Raw genomic sequence first — 21,920 nt, forward strand, 5'->3', positions numbered from 1 at the left:
GTGATCCTGCTGTTTTACTTAGGAAAATACAGAAGAGAAACTCGTTACTTTTCTTCAGAATCAAATTCTGGATTACCAAGTTAACCCAATGCTTCCTACCTTGCTATATAGATTGTACAACATCTTGTGTTGAATCACTTTGTGTCTACTAATGCTGTTTAAAAATAAGCCTACCATTTAATTCAGATTAGGGTTAGCCATTAATGAATACTGGCAAAGAAAATCTAATATATATACACGGTCTCTGCTATCAGTTATTTAAGGCCTTTAATTAAGTCTCACAGGCTTTAGGTTTATTTCCATACATATTTATTCCATGAACATTCCCCGTAGACTCTGTTTAAATATTCTCTATGAAGAAATCAAACTTTTCTGAGCAGGTGACTATGTAAGCTGAATACACCACCAATTCAAATCACCCCCTTTTTAGTGACCTTTTGGCCATAGATGTCAAAATGTTTCCATCCCCTTCCAGACTCAAACAAGAGACAGATTATTTTTGATAAACTCTAGTATTTATTAAATTATAAAGTCTGTAATCAAAAAGAAAAATGTGGATCAAGACACCTCAAACTACAAGGACTAGACAGCAAAGCCTATGGGAACGCCATGAAGTGTGTTACAGACAAGATTCTGAAACATAAGTTATAAGCTGTTTTCTTTACATTTCCATTTCAGTAACTTTACTATTAAATAGTTGTTATTCATCTATTTTAAAACCCCAAATTCACATCTATGCTCACATTAATTAAGCTGCTTGTTCATACTGATCCCAGACATCTCATAGGTGCCAAATTTTAGTTATGGTTTTATGTCATTCCATGCAGAAAAATATGACAATGCAAGAGTCAGATGAGGATCGTTAATGCACAAATAATACACGCTGGCCAAAAGAACTGAAGATATTTAAAAAAACTATAAAGACCTCAAGAAAACTGGGTTACTACTAAACAGCTCTCAACTATTAACACCCAAGTTCCTTATATTAAATAAATTTCTCAACAGAGACATGTTAGACATTTTAATTACAGGTCTATCCTTACCATACCCCTTCCCACCCCAACTCCCAAAATGCACTACTAGGGATGAGTATAATGTTATGTGGGCAGAAATTTACAGATAACCATTTTTACCTTGAGCATGGATCTGAAAACTTTTTTACTTAAACTTCAGTTACTGTGCACTGTCCATCAGGCCTTCTGGATCTGACACTGACACCCACTGTTCCACCCCCTGCCACAGATCGATCAGTTCCTGATAGATCAGATCGATCAGATACTGTCTGGTTGGGATTAGGAACTAAAAGTCTCTGTTGGGTCAAGGAGTGTTGCGCAACAAGCGCAGATCCATCCTCACTATCACTACTGGCATCTGATTCGGTTTCTTCAATGGAAGTGTCTGGTGCTGGTACCCTGCCTGAAGATGGTGACTCATGATCTTCTTCTCCTTCCCCCCTATGACTCCTTTCAGCTATGCTGTCTCCACCGAGTTGTAAATGTGCAAAAGAGTCTTCCAGCGAAGTGCTTGCATCAGGGGATGGTGTTGCAGGGCTTGTTAACTGACCATCTACTGACGTCAGGGGCCTTACAGAAGAAGACACTAGAGGCTGAACAGAAGCTCCACTCTGTGCTGATACACTGTCCGCTCCATCAGCAGAGCTCTCTCTTGCTAGGTTTACGGTATTAGCATCACAGTCCAGCCTAAGTCCGGCTACTCCCTTCTTTGGTATATCTATTATATCCCGCTTAATCTTCCTGCGACGTCCATGTTCATTTCTCCTATATTGAACCATATTTTCAAGATCGGCAACATACAGAAACCCGGCAATTAACATTTCGGTGCTCTTTTTACCTTTGGAAAAAGCATCTTCCAGCTCTCTACTAGTGCGCTCATCATACTGCCACCACCCATTTCTTCCTTCATAATACCATGCATATTCACCATTTCCTCTACTTGCTGCCTTGAGTTCTTCTGGTGACAATAAGGTTGGCTTATCAAGGAAATCCTCGGGAATTTCTTGTCGACAGAGGGCACATCGCTTTCCAAGCCATGATGCTCCCTTCACACACAGATAGCAGAAAACATGCTTGCAAGGCAGACTGACTGGGTGAACACATGTTTGCAGACAAATGGCACATTCAGGGACAGTTAGAGAAGGTGCAGTATTAGAACAGGACTCATTTGCTTTCCTGTTCGTAGGAAGCATATTTATTGAGTGATCAATCTCACCACAGCCAGCCATCCTGAGAAAATGAGAGAAAATACATATAGTATTAAAATCTTGTTTTAACTCTTCCAATATCTTAATTCAACAATTCAGAAAACATTAAGTACCTGTTACATGCAAGCCACATCCTAGACAATGGGGATACAAAAATGAAAGAGAAAAAAACTCTAACTTGTACAGAAAAATCTTTTTGATTTGTATTAATTTTTACTTGTGGGTGGCAATGAGGCACACAAATGTTAAGCCAAGAATAAAAACATACAACCAAAGTATAGATTTCAAATAAATACACCATTTCTATTTATTCACAGAACTTACATGATAGAACTAAATGCAAAGATTTTAAAATGTATCAATACAACCCATCTAGACTTTTACAATCAGTCTGGAAAGTAGAAAAACAGAAAATTGCTAAAAGTAATTCAGCTTACAATTGCAGAAAGTAACAAATTTTGTAGCCTTTTAAGATACTACTAGGTGCAGTTTTGCAAATATTGCCATGTATTAATGTACTTTTGGTACTTGACAAGGAGACCATATGAAATCAATACCAGAGTTTAAATTCTAGAAATTCCCTTTCTCTGCTGTATAATCTGAAAACACTGGTTAAATCAGTCATTTCGTTCCCCCTCTGTGAAACACTTCTTATGGCGTTTTCTGTTGTTGCTGCCTCTTTCTAAACCATATATATGCTCTTCTTGCTATACTCTTTCAAGATAATCTCATCTATATTCATGGCTTCAACTGTTACCGACTCATAAGTTGACAATCACCAGCCCAGGTCTCTCCTTTCAGCCCTATACCTATACTTTTAATTGCCTATTTTAGATCTCTTCTTGGATGTCTTGAAGGCACAAAAACTGAATTTATGATCTGCTTCCTCCTTATTTACTCACTCCCTAAATGCCACTCTGGAGACACCTCTATTCATCTGCCTTTCAAGCCAGAAATCCATCCTTGAAGCTGTCCTTCTCCTAACCCCTCCCCAACCAAAACATCAGCAAGTTTTATATTTTATCTCCTAAATATCCCCTAAATCTATCTACTATCCACCTCTACCCTTCCCTAGTCACCAAGCAAACACTATTTATTAAATTACTGCATATGCCTTTTAATGGGTCCAGCCTTACCCCTTTTTAAAAGGTTGATTTTAGGTTAAAGACCAGGATCTATATGCCCTGCATGGTCTGGATGCCAGCTCCCACGCCAGCCTCATCTCACATCAAACTTCCCCTTGATCAGGCTTCCAGCCACAGTCGCTACTCCCTCCAATAATAGGTTTTCTCTATATGGAATATTTCTTCACTTCTTGCCTCTCATACCCCTCCATGGACAAACTACTACCCATCTTATATCTTTCTTGAGAAAGCCTCCATGAATTCATGAAACTTAGGTGGGAAACCACCCCACCAAAAAAAAAAAAAAGCTCAACAAATGTTACAATCATATAAGACCATGGGAGAAAATGACATGAATACCGAAGTTGCCCTGAAGAGGAAGGAGAGAGGAAAAAAACCCAAAGATTTGTCAAACTATCTACAAACAGTAAATGCTGGAAAGGGTGTGGAGAAAAGGGAACCCTCCTACACTGTTGGTGGGAATGTAAACTGGTGCAGCCACTATGGAAAACAGTATGGAGGCTCCTTAAAAAACTAAAAATAGAACTACCACACGACCCAGCAATCCCACTACTGGGCATATACCCTGAGAAAACCGTAATTCAAAAAGATACATGCACCCTGATGTTCACTGCAGCACTATGTACAACAGCCAGGACATGGAAGCAACCTAAGTGTCCATCAACAGAGGAATGTATAAAAAAGATATGGTACATATATACAATGGAATATTAGCCATAAAAAAGAACAAAATAATGCCATGTGTGGTAAAATGGATGGACCTAGAGTTGTCATAGTGAAGTCAGACAAATATCATATGATATCACTTATAGGTGGAATCCAAAAAAAAAAGGGGTACAAATGAACTTATTTACAAAACAGAAGTAGAGTCACAGATGTAGAAAACTTATGGTTACCAGGGGATAAGGTACCATAAGCTTGAGGGATAAATTGGGAGATTGGGACTGACATATACACACTACTATATATAAAATAGGTAACTAATAGGAATCTGCTGTATAGCACAGGGAACTCCACTCAATGCTCTGTAAGGGCCTATATGAGAAAAAAATCTTAAAAAAAATAGTGGATATATGTGTATGTATAACTGATTCCCTTTGTTATGCACCTGAAACTAACACAACTCTGTAAATCAACTATACTCCAATAAAAATTTTAAAAAATTAAAAAAAAAAAAAAGATTTGTCAAACTGGATGTATAAAGCTTAAACACTGGTATAAAAATTGGAGCTTCCACCTTACTGATTCAGATAAACATTTATTAAACTACTACTATGGTCCGTATACAATTCTGAGTATTGATGGATCTAAAGATGAATAAGACGCATACCTACTCTGTTAAATAAGGAAACGTACATGCAAACAAGCAGATATTCACAATGTGACCTGATTCCTGCAATAACTGAAATGTGTTAGGATATTTATTAAAAGTAACAATGATAAGAGAGGTGAGAGGATAGACATAGGTTAGAAAATTTGGGGTGCAGGAGGCTGGGGAGTGGAGGAGATTCAAGGCAGAGACATGTGCAAAGCACTGAGTCATAAGCAATGGAGCAGCAGGAAATTAAGCTGAAAAGGTAACCAGATGCCCAACCTGAAAACCTTATTGTGCCCTGCTAAAGAAACATCTGATTTGGTTTAATCCCACAGTAATAGGAAACCACAGATATTTTAAAGGGGGAGAAAATGATAAGAGGGTATATACGAGTGATAAGTGAAAGACTGAGAAATGGAGGTGAAGACCTCACAGAGATTAGCAACCCTTAATTAACTGCTGCTTAAAGTGAGTGGCAATCTCTCTCTACTAGTTGGTTCTACCATTTTAAATACGGAATATTTAGAATTTAATCACCATAAGGATATTTGCTTTTTTCCCAAGATCAAGTTCTCAAAAATGGGTTCAATGGTTACAAAAGGTATAGTCAGTAAAAATGTTTACACTTATCTCTTAGGCTTTCATCACAGTACATCTAATCAAACAAAAATACATTCTCTTACTGCTTTTTCTGTGTCCTTGGTTCCTCAACAGGCAAGGTTCAAAATGATAGTAAGTTTTTGAAAAGACTGCACTGATCTAGAAAAGGAAGCAACACAGTCTCAAGGGAAAGAACTGATCTCCATGAAATGCTTAATTTCCAATCTTTTTTTTTCAACCTTTAATTTCACTTCCAATCAACTCCTTTACCAGAAATTCTAAGTTACAGAACCTAGTAAAATACAACTTTTTCCTAACCTATGGTAAATTCTAAGTCAACCAAATATGACCTCTTAATATATGTTATTAGGCACTACAGGAGCTTCAGAGTATTCTGAGATACACTTATGCCTTCAAAGATTTTGTAATTTAACAATCTGAGTTATAAGTGAAAGCACATGCTTCTCAACCAGTCAATTAATATCCCCCACCTATTTCCCCTAAAATGATTGGCTGTACACAGAATATTTTGTTAGGCTCTCAAAAACTCATATGTATTTCTTGAATACAAAATCTAAGTACTTTCCAAAATGGCAAGAGACAGAATACCACATATTTCATTTGTCATTTAGCAAAAGATTCAGAATACTTTTGTCTGCCCCAGGTAGTCTTACACTGTGGTAACAGTTTATGTACACTACTTTCAATTTGGCCAAATACTATACTCAGTGCCCAATGTACCTTTAAGAGATTTAAAAGAAAAAATATCTCACACACCATGCTTCTGGGACTTCAGTTTTCTCATCAGTAAAACAGGAAAAATTCATGTTTTGACTCAAAATTCCCTTTTCTAAGATATCTAATACATGCTCATCACACAGTACATAATAAATACTTGCTAACTGAATTTAGCTTCTCACTTTTCTGTTTGTTGGCAAAAGCTATATATAGGCCGTGCTCAGGAAAATAACTCTGAAAACAGTTGTAAGGCACTGGCTACCTAGTTTTAATTCATCAGGTCCTATCGCTACATTTAAATCTCAGGATAACTTTAAACATTTTCATAACAAAAAGAACTAAAATCAGCTGTAGAAAGGGTGAACAATTAGTACATATATTCTTTCATCCCTTTCAATTTAAGTTAAAGAAATCAGTTGTCAATGAAATTCTTGAAAATCTTTTTTTAAATCTCCATATTTATTTGAAGCCCAAGTAAGAAAAAGAAAATAAGGACGCCCTTCATCCACAAGTAATAATTTAACTGAGTAAGACAGATGTTTGATTCTATTCGGAAGACAAAATGTTGAAATGGGCTAATGCTCATCAGTACTTTGAAAAAACGATAACAACATCTCATATACAATAAGTCCATATCCTAAACTATCTAGGTACCCTCTGGGCAAAGGACAGGCCAATAAATTTAAAATTTTAAAAAGAAAATGTCTAGTAAAATGTAAATAAAATATCCAACAGTGCAACCTGGATGAATGCCATACTTTAAAAAGATACATAATCCCAAACCCTGTTGTACTTAAGTAAAATTAACTCAAAAGTCGATCTTCCATTAGATGCAGTTATCTACAAAAAGAAAGTTTTCAACCTAAAAACATTACTCTCCATCTTGTTTAACATGATCAATATTTTATATGACTCTTACTCTTGCATGCACAAATAAACATAAACATATAATTAACAAACTAAAAAACGCAATTACAGTCATCCCAGGGGAAGACATGAACTGTGAAAGCAACATGCTTATTTAGAAAGGCAAAACAATTCTTTTGGGGCAGGTATTTTGGTTCCCTCATTAGAATGAAGTAAAATTGGATAAACTTCATCAGAAAACAGAGAGACACAAGATAGTTAAAGTTTCATTCACCTAAAGCACTTTCAACTATCAATTTGCCATAGCAAACATCAAATTGTAATTCTGTTTAGCCCACCAAGTACACTCCTAGTCTATCACCAACTAAGAAACGGAGAGAACTTATAAATACGTTTTACATAGCTCTGGATGAGGCACATACAGTGGACAAGATACCATTAAGATATTTAACAAGATAAAGACAAAGCAACCCACTAGCCTGCCTATCTATAGACACACTTCAAGGTAATTTTCATGACCATTTTAATCTACTCTACAAAACAGATTTTTTTTCTTTGCATAGTTTCAATGATCTTCAAATAGGTTGGAGACTGAATATGTTCAGAGGATCATACTGGTGTGTAAGAAATGCTTTTTTTCCTTTCCTTTTTGTAGAGCAAGGATTTGATAAAGAGAATGCTAATCAAAGAGTAGTATTCCCTAACTAGTAAATGTCTCAGGAAACTTCAGAGATCATTTTGAAAAAGGGAATTTATTTCCTGGTTACTAAATTAAGAATAATATGTAGAAATTTGGAATGACGTTAGTCCAACTCTGCTGAAGAACATAGTAAATGTTTCTTTCACTCATTTTCCAAGACTTTCTTACTAACTGAACTCTTAACGTGATATGACTTTTAAGCATAAATCCCATTCTTCTTCTAAACTATGTAAAATATTTCCGGAAGACAAATAAACATCTATTAATGCTAGTAAGGCTTCTCTCTTCAACAAGACCAAATATAGAGGGATATGGGCAGATTCAGTGGAAATCTCCAAGTATTCAGATTTTGTTTAATCTTCTTAAAAACATTTCATTAGTCAAAAGAAAGGTAAAATAACTATAAATGAAAAAGACCTTTAGCTTACATAGTATTGAAGAAATTTCTGCCAGCACTTAAAAACTACAAATATTAAAAGTCAGGTTTTTAATTCTGGGCTCAGAATCCAATTAAAAACATAAAAAAGGGAATAAAGAATAAGGTACTGCAACATCTTTTGCACAGACCTACCAAAAAAGAATGTCATCTTCCTTCCCAAAACTTTGACTATTTTTTAAAAGAAAAAAAAATTCCTCAAGGGCTTCCCTGGTGGCGCAGTGGTTGAGAGTCCGCCTGTCGATGCAGGGGACACGGGTTCGTGCCCCGGTCCAGGAGATCCCACATGCCGCGGAGCGGCTGGGCCCGTGAGCCATGGCCGCTAAGCCTGCACATACGGAACCTGTGCTCCACAACAGGAGAGGCCACAACAGTGAGAGGCCTGCGTACCTCAAAAAAAAAAAAAAAAAAAAAAAATCCTCAAATCTTTAGTTCTGCTGGAATATAAAGAGTTTGAGGTTTAATACAAGTTAAAAATATAACATTAAAATTTTAACAATGACCATTCCTAAGTCCTTAAGACAAAATTCTTAACTTTTCCTATTGTACAGTGTGTTGTAATTGGTGGGTGTTTAATTTCTGTTGGATGTCTGTTGATGCATAGCTCATCACATTAAAATATAACAACTAACATTTACTGATTGCATAATATGTGGCAGATACTTTGCAAAGCACTTTATATCTAATCCTCTTATCACCCTATGAAATGGGTCCACTATTTTCCTTATTTTACAGATGAGGAAACTGAGGTACAGAAAGTTCAGGTGAAGAAATACCCAAAGCTACAGTTCATTAAGTGATGGAGCCAGGCTCAAATCTAGGTTTCATAATCCAGGTGATCTGACTTCATAGTCTTTACCCTTAACTGTTACAGAATGCCTCTAAAATAATCATGACTACCCAAATATAAGAACCACCATCAATAATTTTAGGAAAGACTTCAGGAAGTTACTAAGAAATTTCACAGACTGATAAAGGAATGACATTTTTATCACCTGCTGCAAGAGCTGTCACATATTTCTCCTTACTCCTTTTCAGTTTTGAACAGAGAAAGTGTCTGAGCATCTACCATGCCCATGGCGGTAGCAGAGAAATGGATAATAAAACTGCCATCAAAGTTAAGTTGAAGAACACTACATTACCTAATGGTTTCTGATAAGAGTAACAGATACCATTTCTTCCTTTGTACTCCCCAGTAACTAGCAGGGAGGGGATAGATGCATTTTGAATGGATGAAATGTACTATGCACGAAGTATTGCAAAGACCTTGTACATTACGCTATCTTAGTAAGGTACATTACGCTATCTTAGTAAGTTTAAACACTTATTTTAAATACAAATGGTTCTTAAACATTTTTAGGTCACAGTCTTATTAAGGAAATCTTACATATAACATCAAGGAGTTCAAGGATCTCTATGAAGCTGGTCCATATATGAACCCTTAAGGAGGCAACAGGAATTCACTGAAAGGTTTTATGTTAGGAAGTGACAGTTTAGTAGTTTATCAAGACCATTTGGACAGAAGTTTGGAGGAAGACTTGGTGTCATGGGGCTAAAAGGAAACTAAAGTTTAGAGTAATCCAGGTATAAGATAATTGGGGGGGGGACGACAGATGTAAGGTTCCAACAATAGAATATAAGAAATACTAAGGAAACAGAAATGAAAGCATTTAGTTACTGATGGATGATGGCATCATTCATCAAGATTCGGAACTTGAGGCGAGTTCTGACATGACTTTGAGATATTTATAAAGTCTTCAGATGAAGACAGGTAGATGACAGTTGAGTTTACTACATAGGTGCTCTGAAGAAATCTAAGCAGAAAGAAGTCTCATGAGTCACCAACACATACACGGTTCTTGGGACATGAAAATGTACGAATGCCCAAATTAAACCTGTTAGAGCACACAAAAGGGCCAGCGATAGAATCTTGGATTACTCCAACAATTAAGAGTGAGGCAAAGGATGGGAGGAATGGTCAGAGAGGAATGCGGAATAAAGTAAGACTGCCACCTCGAAAGCCACAAGGGGAGACATTTGCAAAAAAGAAGGGTCAAGCAAGGAGAGAACTTATAAAAGTTACTCTTCAACTTATGAAAATTTCCATATTTGTAGTGAAATATATGGTGCAAAAATTGTGAGCACCATACACTGATTAGTTATTTTGATTCCCAGAATCCATCAAGCCTGCTATCAATTACTTTTTACTCAGCTAAGACATCTTTCTTTCCCTATTCCCACAAAGACTATTACAAAACTTCTCCAACCTCTTAGTAAAGAGATATTCTGGACTCCCTTATTAAGAAATTAGGTATGAATGACTCCTCAAATTTTATTTTTATCTTCACTCTACCTTATCATCATTCCTCTTGGCTCAGGATGGGGTACTGCTAGTTTTCAAAGCTAAACTATCCCAATTCCTCCCGGATTTCAATTAATATTCTCCATCCCTAAATTTCAAAATCAACTAACATGCTAAGTCTAATGACCTCTTCCAGTCTGATCTATTCGATCCCATTGAACTAAATGATATTATTAACCATCGGACTCTTTTTCTAAAATTTATATTATTCATTTCCATGATGGTACTCTCTCCTAATTCTCCGTTATCATTTTTTTCTACCTTCTTTAGCTTCCCTTAAATACCAGTATTCCTCACAGGGGCTCTGTGGGTGACCAAATTTTCATACTACATTCTATGCCTAGACAATCTACTGAATATACCAAATTTATATATATGTATTAGTTTGGAATACTCAGTAGATATATAGTATGTATATATAAACCCCCCATGAGTCCCCAAATCTAATATCCAGAACTGTTCTGGATTCCTAAAATCTGTATTTCCAATTCTGTATTCAAAAAGTCTACCTCAGTATTCTCCAGTCACCTGAAATCAAACATTAATAAAACCAAAATTATCTGCTCCCCTAAACCTACACCCTCTTCCTTTGGTCTCTATCTTGGATAAAACTTGGGAGTCATCCTCAGTGCTCCCCTATTCCTTGGCCACTTTTGCTTTTCTGCAACAGAAACTTCTTTAGAATGTGTTCCCTTTAAAGCTGTGACCTTAATTCTGGCCTCTTGGACACACTCTTGTACAAAATACTGACCTCCTAAGTGGCCTTCCTGACCTCAGTCCTTTCTTCTTCATCTTTCCTCAGTTCAATTATGTCTAATTAGTCTCCCCTCCACTCAATCTTCAATAGTTTTCTATTGCCTACATAATCCCACAGAAATTCCTAAACACTGGCTTTCAATTACACTGACATAGCCTTCAGAGTATAACAGACTTAGTTAAAATCTATCATTTATTCTTACTGTTGACCTAGAACAGTGTTTCCCAAACTTCTCTAAAGATAAGAATTAGCTGGTGTGCTCTCTCCTGGAAATCTGTACACATCTGGGTTAGAGTCTAAAACTCAGTTTTCAACAAGTGCCCTAGTAGATTATTCTCAGAGATATTTGGTAAACACTGACCCAGGGAAAATGACTTCATCTCTGTTTCTTCATCAAGTAAGATAAGGCTACTACCATCTTGTGACTGGAATTCAGTAATCCAAGTAAAATACCCAGTAAGCACCTGGCAATAAGTAGGCACTAAAATAAACACTCATTCCCTGTGAAGTCTCTATTTCCCACTCCACCTTCACACATAGGACTGCTCCCCGACTCCCCTAAGATACCTTGATATTTAGGCAGCTGTGCCCTTCCCCATTCCCTTGGCTTAAAATATAATTCCTAGTTTTCTGATTGTTAAAATTCTATTCATTCTTTAAGACCAAACCAAAAGTTCCCTGTTCACTCTGAACCCTTCAGATGGAATAAATCCTCTCAGTTCTGAAAGCATTGTATTGTTGCCTCAATACAGTACTTCTTCCACTATGTAATTATTAATTACATATGTGTCTTACTGACTACACCAGTCTAGTTCCTTGATGGCCATGATAGTCTGATGGTCAGACTATCTGACCTACAGGATTAAAAAATATACATATGTATATAGATAGACAATACATGAACAGAGTTAAATAAAAAATATATTTGTTCCAATTTTAAAGAAAAATGCTTACTGGTTTCAACTGTCTTTTATCAAATTCTCAACATTGACTAAGAATGATATGGTCATACTTTTAATGGGAATATATAATCAAAGCACCATATTGGAAAAGTAGATAACAATAGTTATATGTCAAACTGGGAGAACATATGAAATAATATCTACAAGGGTCACTCTCTGGTCAAGTATATTAAACACTGTTATCACCAAAACTGTAAAAGTAAAGTGTTCACTGCATTTTTCATGAATGACTCAAGTTGGATATTTTTCATATCAACTTGGAAGACGGAAATATGATGTTCATTGTGTGAAAAAGTTTCATCAATAACAGAATGAAGTTCAATATGGGCAAGATCAAGGTAGTAGCAACATTTTAAAGCATACTTCACAAAGAGAAACTGATAGGAAAACAAAACTGGGGACTACAGTGACTCCAATAGGAATTAAAATGCATGTACTAACTTGTTAAAAGAACCAATTAATTAAAAAAACCTATTTATTTTACTGAAACATGTTTTTAATAACTAGTATTTTATAACCCATAAGTCTTTCTTATTTATAAAGGCTGATATTATCTCCTTAGCTTGGTTATTTAAGTAAATTACTATGTAAAGAAAAAGTAGAACCTAGAAGACCTGGAGATCTTTCCAGTTTTTTTTTAACCTTCTATGAGCAAATTTCTCTGTCTTCAGTTCCACTTTTTAATAGAGATTTTTCCCTATGAAGAGATTTTTTTTTTGGAAATCTACATTAATAATAATTTAATGTGAATAAAATTGTCAACTCAAAGATCTAAAAGTCTATATAAAATGCTCATTTTGTATAATTAAAACTAACTATGACAGATACTTGATTTATTACATTTTATACCAGTCTACTTAATTTACTGCAGCTTTGGAACAAACATGATGCCATACTTACATTTCTACTACAGATCCCACAGATGTCTGTCACAAAAATAAAACATCTTCTTCACGAGCAATCAGCCAGTTTGCAGTATTTTCTCCTCCATTGCTGGATCATCCTGTGCTGCAAAAGAAAAATTTCAACATCAACTTCTCTACAGACTAAGATCAACAACATTAAAAATTAATTTCAGTCAATTATGTATGATTCTTCATTTAACAAAATTCACTAGCAAATTTTATCTCAAAAGTGGAAAAATTTCAAGACAAGGATGCCTGCTTTCTCCACTGCTATTCAACACTTTACTGGAAGTTCTAGCCAGAGCAATTAGACCAGAAAAAGATATGAAAAGCATACAAATTGGTAAGGAAGAAGTAAAACCATTAACTATTTGCAGAGACAGTAAAATTTTCTCTTCTCTATATAGAAAATTCTGGAGAATCCCCAAGAAAGCTACTAAAGTAATAAACAAATTCAGCAAAATTGCAGTTTATTATAAGTTCAAAGCACAAAAAAATCAGTTCTGTATCTAGCAGTCAACAATTCAAACAGGAAATCAAGAAAGCAATTCCATTTATAATAGCATCTAAAAGAATGAAATACCTAGAAATCAACTTAACCAAGGAGGTGAAAGACTTGTACATTGAAAACTACAAAGCACTGCTGAAAGAAATTAAAGAAGAGTTAAATAATGGAAAGACAACTGGTGTTCATGGATTGGAAGACTATGAAGATGACAGAACTATCCAAAGTGATCTACAGATTAAACATAATTCTTATCAAAATTCCAAGAGCCTTTTTTTCAGAAATGAAGAAACAAATCTTCAAATTCATATGGAATTGTGAGGGGCCCCAAATAGCCAAAAATAATCTTGAAAAAGAACAAAGTTGGTGAGTTCAAGCTTCTCGATTTCAAAACTTACTACAAAGCTATAGTAATCAAGACAGGGTGGTACTGGCATAAGGACAGACAAAGATACCAACAGAAGAGAGAGTCCAGAAATAAACCCATCTATGGCCAACTGATATATTTTACCACAAGAAAAAAAATTTAAGTGAAACAAGTTCTTTATGGACAAAGTAGCCCACATGGAATGTATTCCATAGCCACTGCCTTCCTACAAGAAGGTAACGTATGGGAATTCGCAAGGTCATCATCACATTAACTAGGACCTCCTGGTATTTATATGTATGTCCAAGTTTAAGCCAACCTTCTCTCAAGATGCCTGTTGTCCAGGAAGTCCAGAGTCACCAACTAAAGCATCATCTCAGCCATTAATCCTCTTTCTTCTCATTTAGTATTTCCTCCTTCCACTTCATCATGCCCACTGTGGGAGGCTCATTTCACCACACAGAAATTAGAATCAAGCATACATGATGACTAAAGAGATGACGGGCTTCACAGTAACCACAAGACAGGAGAGACAAATACTCTTTCAGTTCCATGTGCCGCTCAGTGTGGGAATCCATCTCCCTAAAAAATTTGTAATTTTAGTATTTAAGACGATATATGGCCTTTAAATACAAGCCAGCCTATCTCACCAAATGTTTAACAGACCAAACAGTATGCAATCTGTTTCAAAACTGGAGAACTTTCAGAAGTAACTGACTAGAAAGGGTTTCTAAACAACTTGACTTTTTGTTTTACTCTGACTTTAGAACTTAGTCTTTACATGATAAGGACTCCACTGTCCTGACTTTCCACCACAGCGCTTTCACTTTACCCTCCAAGAGCCTACAACTTCAATGGCACCAAAGAATACTCCATCATTCACTTCCCTCCTGTAGCCTACTCAAAATAGAAACTGTCCAGTTTCACACACAGGACAGCAGGAAACACTCTACTATTCTAACATCATTACTCTTAAAAACAAACAAAAAAACCCCACTTATTCTTTGAAGTCTCCAACCATTGGCTATAATCCCCTATAGGTATTCTCTCTTAACCCTTAAGGTACTGACTTAATCTACTCACCACTGGTCATCCTATTCATCTTATCTCCTGACATCTCACTATGAACCTATTTAAATATCCTTGAGAATAAACCACTCAACACCTAACTCAGAGGTTCCTGAACTTGCCCCACAGAGGTGGCTTGTTAGAAATACACATTCTCAGGCTCTAACCCGAGATACTGTAGGCCAGTAGAGATGGGTTTCAGCCCAGGAATCTCACCTCAAGTGATGCTGATGCAGGTAGTCCATCGAATACAATTTGAGAAACACTGTCCTTGTTTTTCAATTCCTAAAATCCTAAATTCAATTAACTTCATCACTCCCCTCCCCCCAAAAAAATATGATGGCCACATTTGGAACTAGATGCGTCCTAAAACTACTGCCTCTCTAAAATCTTAATCTCACTCTCAGATCACAAGCTCCGGTCCTTTCAGCTCACTTATTCATTCCCACACCCACTCTTTAATTTCAAGGGGCCCTCCAGTCTCTTGACCACCTCCTTTCCTTTCTCCAATACCTGATCTCATTTCCTTTCCTGCCCAATCTGGAGCCCAACCATTTTAACTTCTTAAGAGAATGCTTGGTTCTCTCATATCTCTGTCTCTCATCTACACATACTCTACACACCCCCATCTCTGCATATATCTAACAATGTGACATCTCAGCTTCCATGCCTTAACCAATGAGTGCTGACAGAGAAAAACAAAATTCTTCTTCTCATTCCCCTCCTAACACATCACACCAAATTCTGTCAACTTTCATCCCTAACACCTTTGGAATCTATCCTCCATTCTCTTGCCATTGCTAGTCCCCTAGTTTAGAATTTTGTCCTCTCTCTCCTGGACTACTGTTCAGCCTGATTATCTTGCTTCAGTATCACCCCTTAAATTTATTCACCAAGTCTCTGAGTGTGATAGACTTAAAAAGAAAAATGAAGCCTTCCATACGCGAAGCCCTATATGGGCTCTCCAGCCTATACAACAAAGGTAAAGCTCCTTAGAACAATATTCAAAAGTCTTAAAGACCTGAAACCTAAATAACTCTCTAGTCTTATCTCTCTCTCACAAATTAATACTCTACTTACACCTAATTACTCAGTTCTCCAAACTTCCCTTTGTAGTTCTGTATTTCCTCCTGCCTGGTATAGTCTCCCTCTTTTAAGGCTAAAAAGAATGCTACTACCTTTCTCTGACTACCTCCAAAAAACTGTTCCCTCCCCTCTATTTTGTAATTCTTCTATTACTGAATTTATCATATGCACTGCAATCATCTGTTCGCTTCTGACTCTTCTAATAAACCATGAGCCCCCTGAAGACAAGGACAATTTATATCTCTAAGCAGCCAGTAAACTGCCAATCAGTTGTTGACAACTTGAACTGGTATTTCTTGGATGAATGAAAAACTAAATTTATTTACTAACATAACACAACATTTGCATTCTAATTGTGAATAGGCACCCAACCACAAAAGACATAAAGATATCTAAGCTCTAATCCTTTCTTTAAACAACTTAAAATCTAACAGAGGGAGTTACTACATTTACAAATATAAAATTCATGCCATCTTTATATCTTTTGACAAGTACATCATTTATCCAGCTTTATTTGCTGGCAATGAATTCTACAGAATGCAGATAAAAATCTAGGAATAAAACCAATTTTAGTAAATCTTGCAAGCTACGGGGACTTTTCCAATTCCTGTATCCCACGGCTAAATTTCAAAGCTGACTCTAAATGGATAATGGTTGAGGGGAGGAAAATGAACTAAAACCTATGTAGTCATCTAGATCCTAGCTATGACAACTGTGGTCCTCAACTAGCAACATCAGCATTACCTGGGAGTTCCTTACAAACAAAATATCTGAAGCCCCACTCCCTACCAAGAGAATCAGATCTCAGGTATTTCATATGCATATTAAAGTTCAGGAAGCACTAGTAGACCCATTATATCATTGAATCCTCAAAATGACTCTGTGAGAAATTTTATAAATGAGGAAACCCAAGCCCACAAGAATTTAACCCCAAATCACGAAACTATCAATACTGGGAGATGAGATTCAAGCTCAAGTATATCTTTAAAAAAATATTTTCCTCAATGTGCTGTATCTCAAAGAAAAGGTCTAGAATAGCACTGTCTAATAGAAAGATGATGCAAGCCACATATGTAATTTCACATTTTCTATTAGCCACATTAACAATAATAAGAAAACAGGTAGATTTAATTTAAAGAATATATTTTATTTAACCCAATATATTCTAAACATTACCATTTCCACTGGTATTTAATATAAATTAATTATTAATGTGATATTTTACACTCGTGTGTGTGTACACTCTTTGAAATCTAGTGTGTATTTTACTTATAGCACAACTCAATTCAGACTAGCCACATAGTTTGCTCAATAGCTCCATGTGGCTAGTGGCTACTGGCAATGCAGGTTTAGAATGTCTTGCATACCAACAGGTTTTTTCCAACACAAAACTGGCAATTTACTACAAGAATTGTTGAATAAAGAAAATGAACTCCATGTTACTTTACTCACACCTTTGCTGGCACAGATGAAAAATAAAATTGCATATTTTGCTGTGATCAAAACTGACTGGTTTAGCTAGTCTCAATTCTACCAAATAGATCCATCAACTCTAGCCTCTGAGAATTACAATGCCAATTGGGCACAACATAGGGTATGGCATGTATCAGTAATATTCAGAACAGTCATGTAAAGTAGCCCTCAGAAAACTTCTACATTTGAAACCAAATATTTTTTCTTTAATGGAAGGAGGGGGAGGCTTTTACTTTCAACTAAAGATAAAAGAATAGTATAATTCCAACTACAGGCCAGAATTAATTTGGCAAACATACATAATTCCTTCTGCAACGAATGATTTGTAAATTATCACCAAAGTCAACACAATTTATGAATTATTACAGTAAAATTTGCCACAATATTTTGACATGCAAATACCAATTAGCTAATGGGTTAAGGTTCCTTCTTAAGGTGTAAACTTATACAGAAATGAACCATTAGGAAGGTAACATAGAAAGAGAAAACATATGAAACTAAATGAGATATTTCTGCCCCTTAACAATTCTAAAGAAAAAAAGTGGCAGACTGAATTTAAAAATATATAAGAGATTAGAGAGTATCAGTTAATTTAAATCATCTACCCATTCAACCAGTTAAGTATAACTGAAAATGAATATTGTACTACTTATAATTTTTGACCACTCAACAAATTCATGCTCCTATTATTTGTACCTACTGGTATTTTCTCTGAAAACAGGCTTAATTACAAGTCTACTTTTCAAGTCAGTCATGGAGTCAAAAAAAAAGGTTTTTTTTAGATTACAGATTCAAATAAATGATTATCTTTTTTTAAAGAACTCATCAAAGAAAAAGATAAGCATGTAACAGTTAAAATATCAAATTACAAAGATCTGAAGATTTCCTGTATTTTTCCAATTATACTAACAGCTAATGTTTAATAAAATAGTTCTTACTCTTTATTCAAAATACACAAAACAGGAAATGTTCTATATAAAAGATATCAGTGCCAGAAAAGAAAAATACTACAAATCTTACAACTTTTGGTATACAAAGTCAAAAAAGAAAAAGCAAGGACCAGTAAAAGAAGGAACAGAGAGAGAGAGATCGGGTGTAATTCAGCAGATACATCTTAATATTTCTTAAGAAAGAGTCCCAAATTGAGAGATGTAACTAAATGCCCTAATGTTTCCATTTTTAGCTTTCCTTCTCATCTCCTGCTAAAACTCAGCTTACTGAAAGCACACGTCATACTGGGAGACAAAAGTCTTCAGTCAAAACTCATTTCAACTAAATGGGGTCCAATATTTTACAGTACTCTATGTTAAAGAATTATTTCCACCACTGTGTTTAACACTTCCCATAAAAAACATTATGACAACCTCCGGCCTTCACAATCTTCATACCCAAGAATTAAATCTTTATATTTTCCACCCAAAAAGGTGGGCTTTGCATTTTATTTTAACAAAACATTAAATGTGAATGTGAACAAGTACTGTCTTTTAATCACATAAACCAGAAGTTGCATAGCCTGCAACCATTTTGTAAATAAGAAAAGCTCTGCTGCTAATTATCTGTGTGACCTTGGTCAAGTCACAACTCCCATGTCTTTGTTATTTCACCCTACTCTACACTTCCATAATTCTAAATACTTTAATTAATACGATTTAACAACTGGTTTTGTTTTAACTAACTCAAAGGGTAATAAGCCATGAACACTCAACAGTCCATAAATAGCACAGGTGGTTGTAGCAGAATGTAAATAAGATGGATTCCATACCCACAAAGACAGTTTCTAATCCAGCTGGTCGCACAAAATCAGTTCCTTGGGCACAATCAAAAACCAGGCAAGAGGATGGAAAAGGTTCACCTTGTTACTAACACTGGGGGAAAAAAAGCATTCAAATACCCAACTGACAGTGTGTCAGGTGTTTTATGCTAGTAAATTGCTAATACATGATATAATATTCTCTATGCAGATCAATATTGTGAAAAGAAAAAATTTAATACTATATTTTTCTTCTACTAAGTCAAGAAATCATTTTTACATCCTTTCAAAAAAAAAAAAAATCTGCCCTATCCTTGCGACAACTCAAAAACAAAATACTTTACCAGTTGACACATGTCTCCTACCAAAAAAAAAAAAAAAATTCTTTTTTTCTTCCTCTTGTCTAATGATCAGCTATTTGGAAAAACAGTTTTCCTGATGATTATAATTCTACCAAGTTTTTAACAACCGAGTAAATAACAAAATCCTACAAATGTTTACCATTATTTTCATTTTGCCCACAATTTACACTGGCCCACTTGAAACATAAATTCTAAATCAAAGATTCGGCTTAACAAAATGCTCCAATTTAAGATGTACAAGCTAAAACAAACACATCCAAAATCTATTTCTAAAGTGGTTTTTCACTTTTCCGGTTTGCTCTTTAAAATTGGATTACTTGACGTATTTTCATGATTTTTAGAGCACTCCCAGACATTCAACACGAACAGTATTTGCTGGTCACAAAAACAGCAAAGCCAACATCATAAATCCTGTTAGTTGTGCAGGTCATTTTCCTCCTGGGTCTTATATGCCACGTCTTTTAAAGGTCTAAATATAGATTCACTTATTAAAAAAACAAAAACAGTTTTAAGTCTTCCAGTTTCCATAAGTATATACTGCTTTTAACGCCAATGTCATACTTTCAAATTCTATTTTAAAAGTACACACATTGGAGGGGTACCTGAAATGTCAATCATCCAAAGACAACGCGTTTTTCTATCATTTCTTGGCTTTCTTCTCTCAATTCCACAGTTTTAATATTACTTAATAAACAAAATATTACTTAACAAACAAAATGTACGTACTTTAGAAACTTGAGAAATAAGTGCTCACTAAAATGGCACTTAGGGAAAAGAAAAACATATTAAAAGCGATATCAAGCGGAAAAGATCTAGTTGCCAGAAGTGTGTGTAAACTCAAAACAATTTTTCAGCCTTTCTCTAGATGCCCACGGAAAACAAAACAGCGGCAACAATTTAAGACCCGTACTCTTTCAGTCGGGATGGGGGGTAGGGAGAGAATTCCGCACCCAGCAACCAGAAGAACAAAGCAACAGCCTCCGCTGTTAAGATGCACCGAGGTTTTTGGAGGCTCAACGGGTATTGAGAGATCTCTTAATGATTCTGATGCTTTAATAACAGCGCTGGGCTTAACGAGAGCAAGGCGAGGGACTGCTCGTCATATTAGGCAATACCCAGAAACTGAACCGGAGGAGGAGGGAAAGAGGGAAGAGAAAGAAGCCAAAGACACTCCGGAAAAAGACAAAATGCAGTAACTCTACGCCCTGACCCAAGGCCCGGGTAGAAGCCTCCGCACGGGAAATTTGGGAGTAGGATACCCCTTAAACCATTGCCGCCCCTAAATCTTGAGGCCCAAAGTCCCCGTGTAGAGGCCTGACACCACCGATGAGGGGAAAGGAGAGGGGCCTGGCTGCCACCAAAGGCAGCGACGAGGACCCCGGCGGAAGAGGCTGCGCAGTAATGGCCGCTGCTCCGCCTCTCGCACCCGGACCGTGACCAGCTCCGGGCTGTCACCCAGGGCAGGGGCTGCGGCGGCCCCAGGCAACGCAGAGCCCGTCACCGTCTTCTTGCCTGTGACAGCAGCCAAGCTGGGAGCGACGGAAAGGGCTGAGCTGTCCCACCCCGGCTCGGCGCAACAGCCGCGGTCCCCCCGGCCCAAGGGCGTCCACCTACGTACCGGCCCCTGACCCCGCCGCCGCCGCCCCTCTCAGGCCCGGAGCGCAGGGCCGACCCAGAGTGTGTCGCCGTTGGAGGTGACACCGCGGGCCATCACTTCTCTCCCCAACTTAGGATCCCGGAGCGGCTAACTTTCACCCTGCCCCTCAATTGGGCTTCGCCCCTACTCGCACCTCTGTGGCCACAGCCGCGGTCGCCTCGCAGTCTTTTCTCTTCGGCCTCGGGGCCCGCAGCGGCCGGGGACGCGCGCGCGGCCGTCACGTGACCGCCGGTAGCGTCGCGGGGGGCGGGGCCGCGCGATGCGGAAGCAGTGCCGCGCACCCGTGAGCTCGCTCAAGCCCAGCTCCGCCCTAGTTCCCCACGCCCCGTTCCTGACGCACGCCGCAGGTTGCCTACCTTCTCCTATCTTTGGGGAGCTGCAGTTTCGCCGCTTCTAACTGCTTTATATTTTGCTTTACTTGTAATTAGGTGCCGAAGAATTCCGAAAGAATGCAAGTCCACCAGAGAAAGATTTGGGGCCGAGGAAGTAAGACACGTGTACAACCAGCAGGTGGTGCTGCTCAGAAACCCAGCTTCGAGATCCAGGAGAAGCCCTTTGGGCGCCTAGCTGGATTTGGGGGTGAAGAGTCCTTGGCAAAACTACTGGTTCTCTTTCAAAAAAAAAGGAAGTTACAATTTATTCAT

At 37.1% G+C, this 21,920-nt stretch overlaps 1 protein-coding gene across 6 annotated transcripts; it reads right to left on the bottom strand.

Annotated features, from left to right (window-relative positions):
- Positions 1-292: 292 nt before the first annotated feature.
- On the bottom strand, positions 293-21,560 carry RNF146 (ring finger protein 146). Of its 6 annotated transcripts, XM_032650644.1 has the most exons (4): positions 21,410-21,498; positions 13,004-13,111; positions 5,365-5,440; positions 494-2,243 (listed from the first exon to the last, which is right to left on the bottom strand). In XM_032650644.1, the coding sequence occupies exon 4, from the start codon at positions 2,240-2,242 to the stop codon at positions 1,163-1,165; it is 1,080 nt and encodes a 359-aa protein (XP_032506535.1). In that variant the 5' UTR covers position 2,243; positions 5,365-5,440; positions 13,004-13,111; positions 21,410-21,498; the 3' UTR covers positions 494-1,162. The 6 variants fall into 6 exon arrangements, with proteins under 6 accessions (XP_032506532.1, XP_032506531.1, XP_032506533.1 ...); XM_032650641.1 differs by lacking the exon at positions 5,365-5,440 and having other exon boundaries at positions 293-2,243; positions 21,238-21,560; XM_032650640.1 differs by lacking the exon at positions 5,365-5,440 and having other exon boundaries at positions 293-2,243; positions 21,410-21,517.
- Positions 21,561-21,920: the final 360 nt, after the last annotated feature.

The sequence above is a fragment of the Phocoena sinus genome, chromosome 12 (genome assembly GCF_008692025.1).
Source record: "Phocoena sinus isolate mPhoSin1 chromosome 12, mPhoSin1.pri, whole genome shotgun sequence".
NCBI lineage: Eukaryota > Metazoa > Chordata > Mammalia > Artiodactyla > Phocoenidae > Phocoena > Phocoena sinus.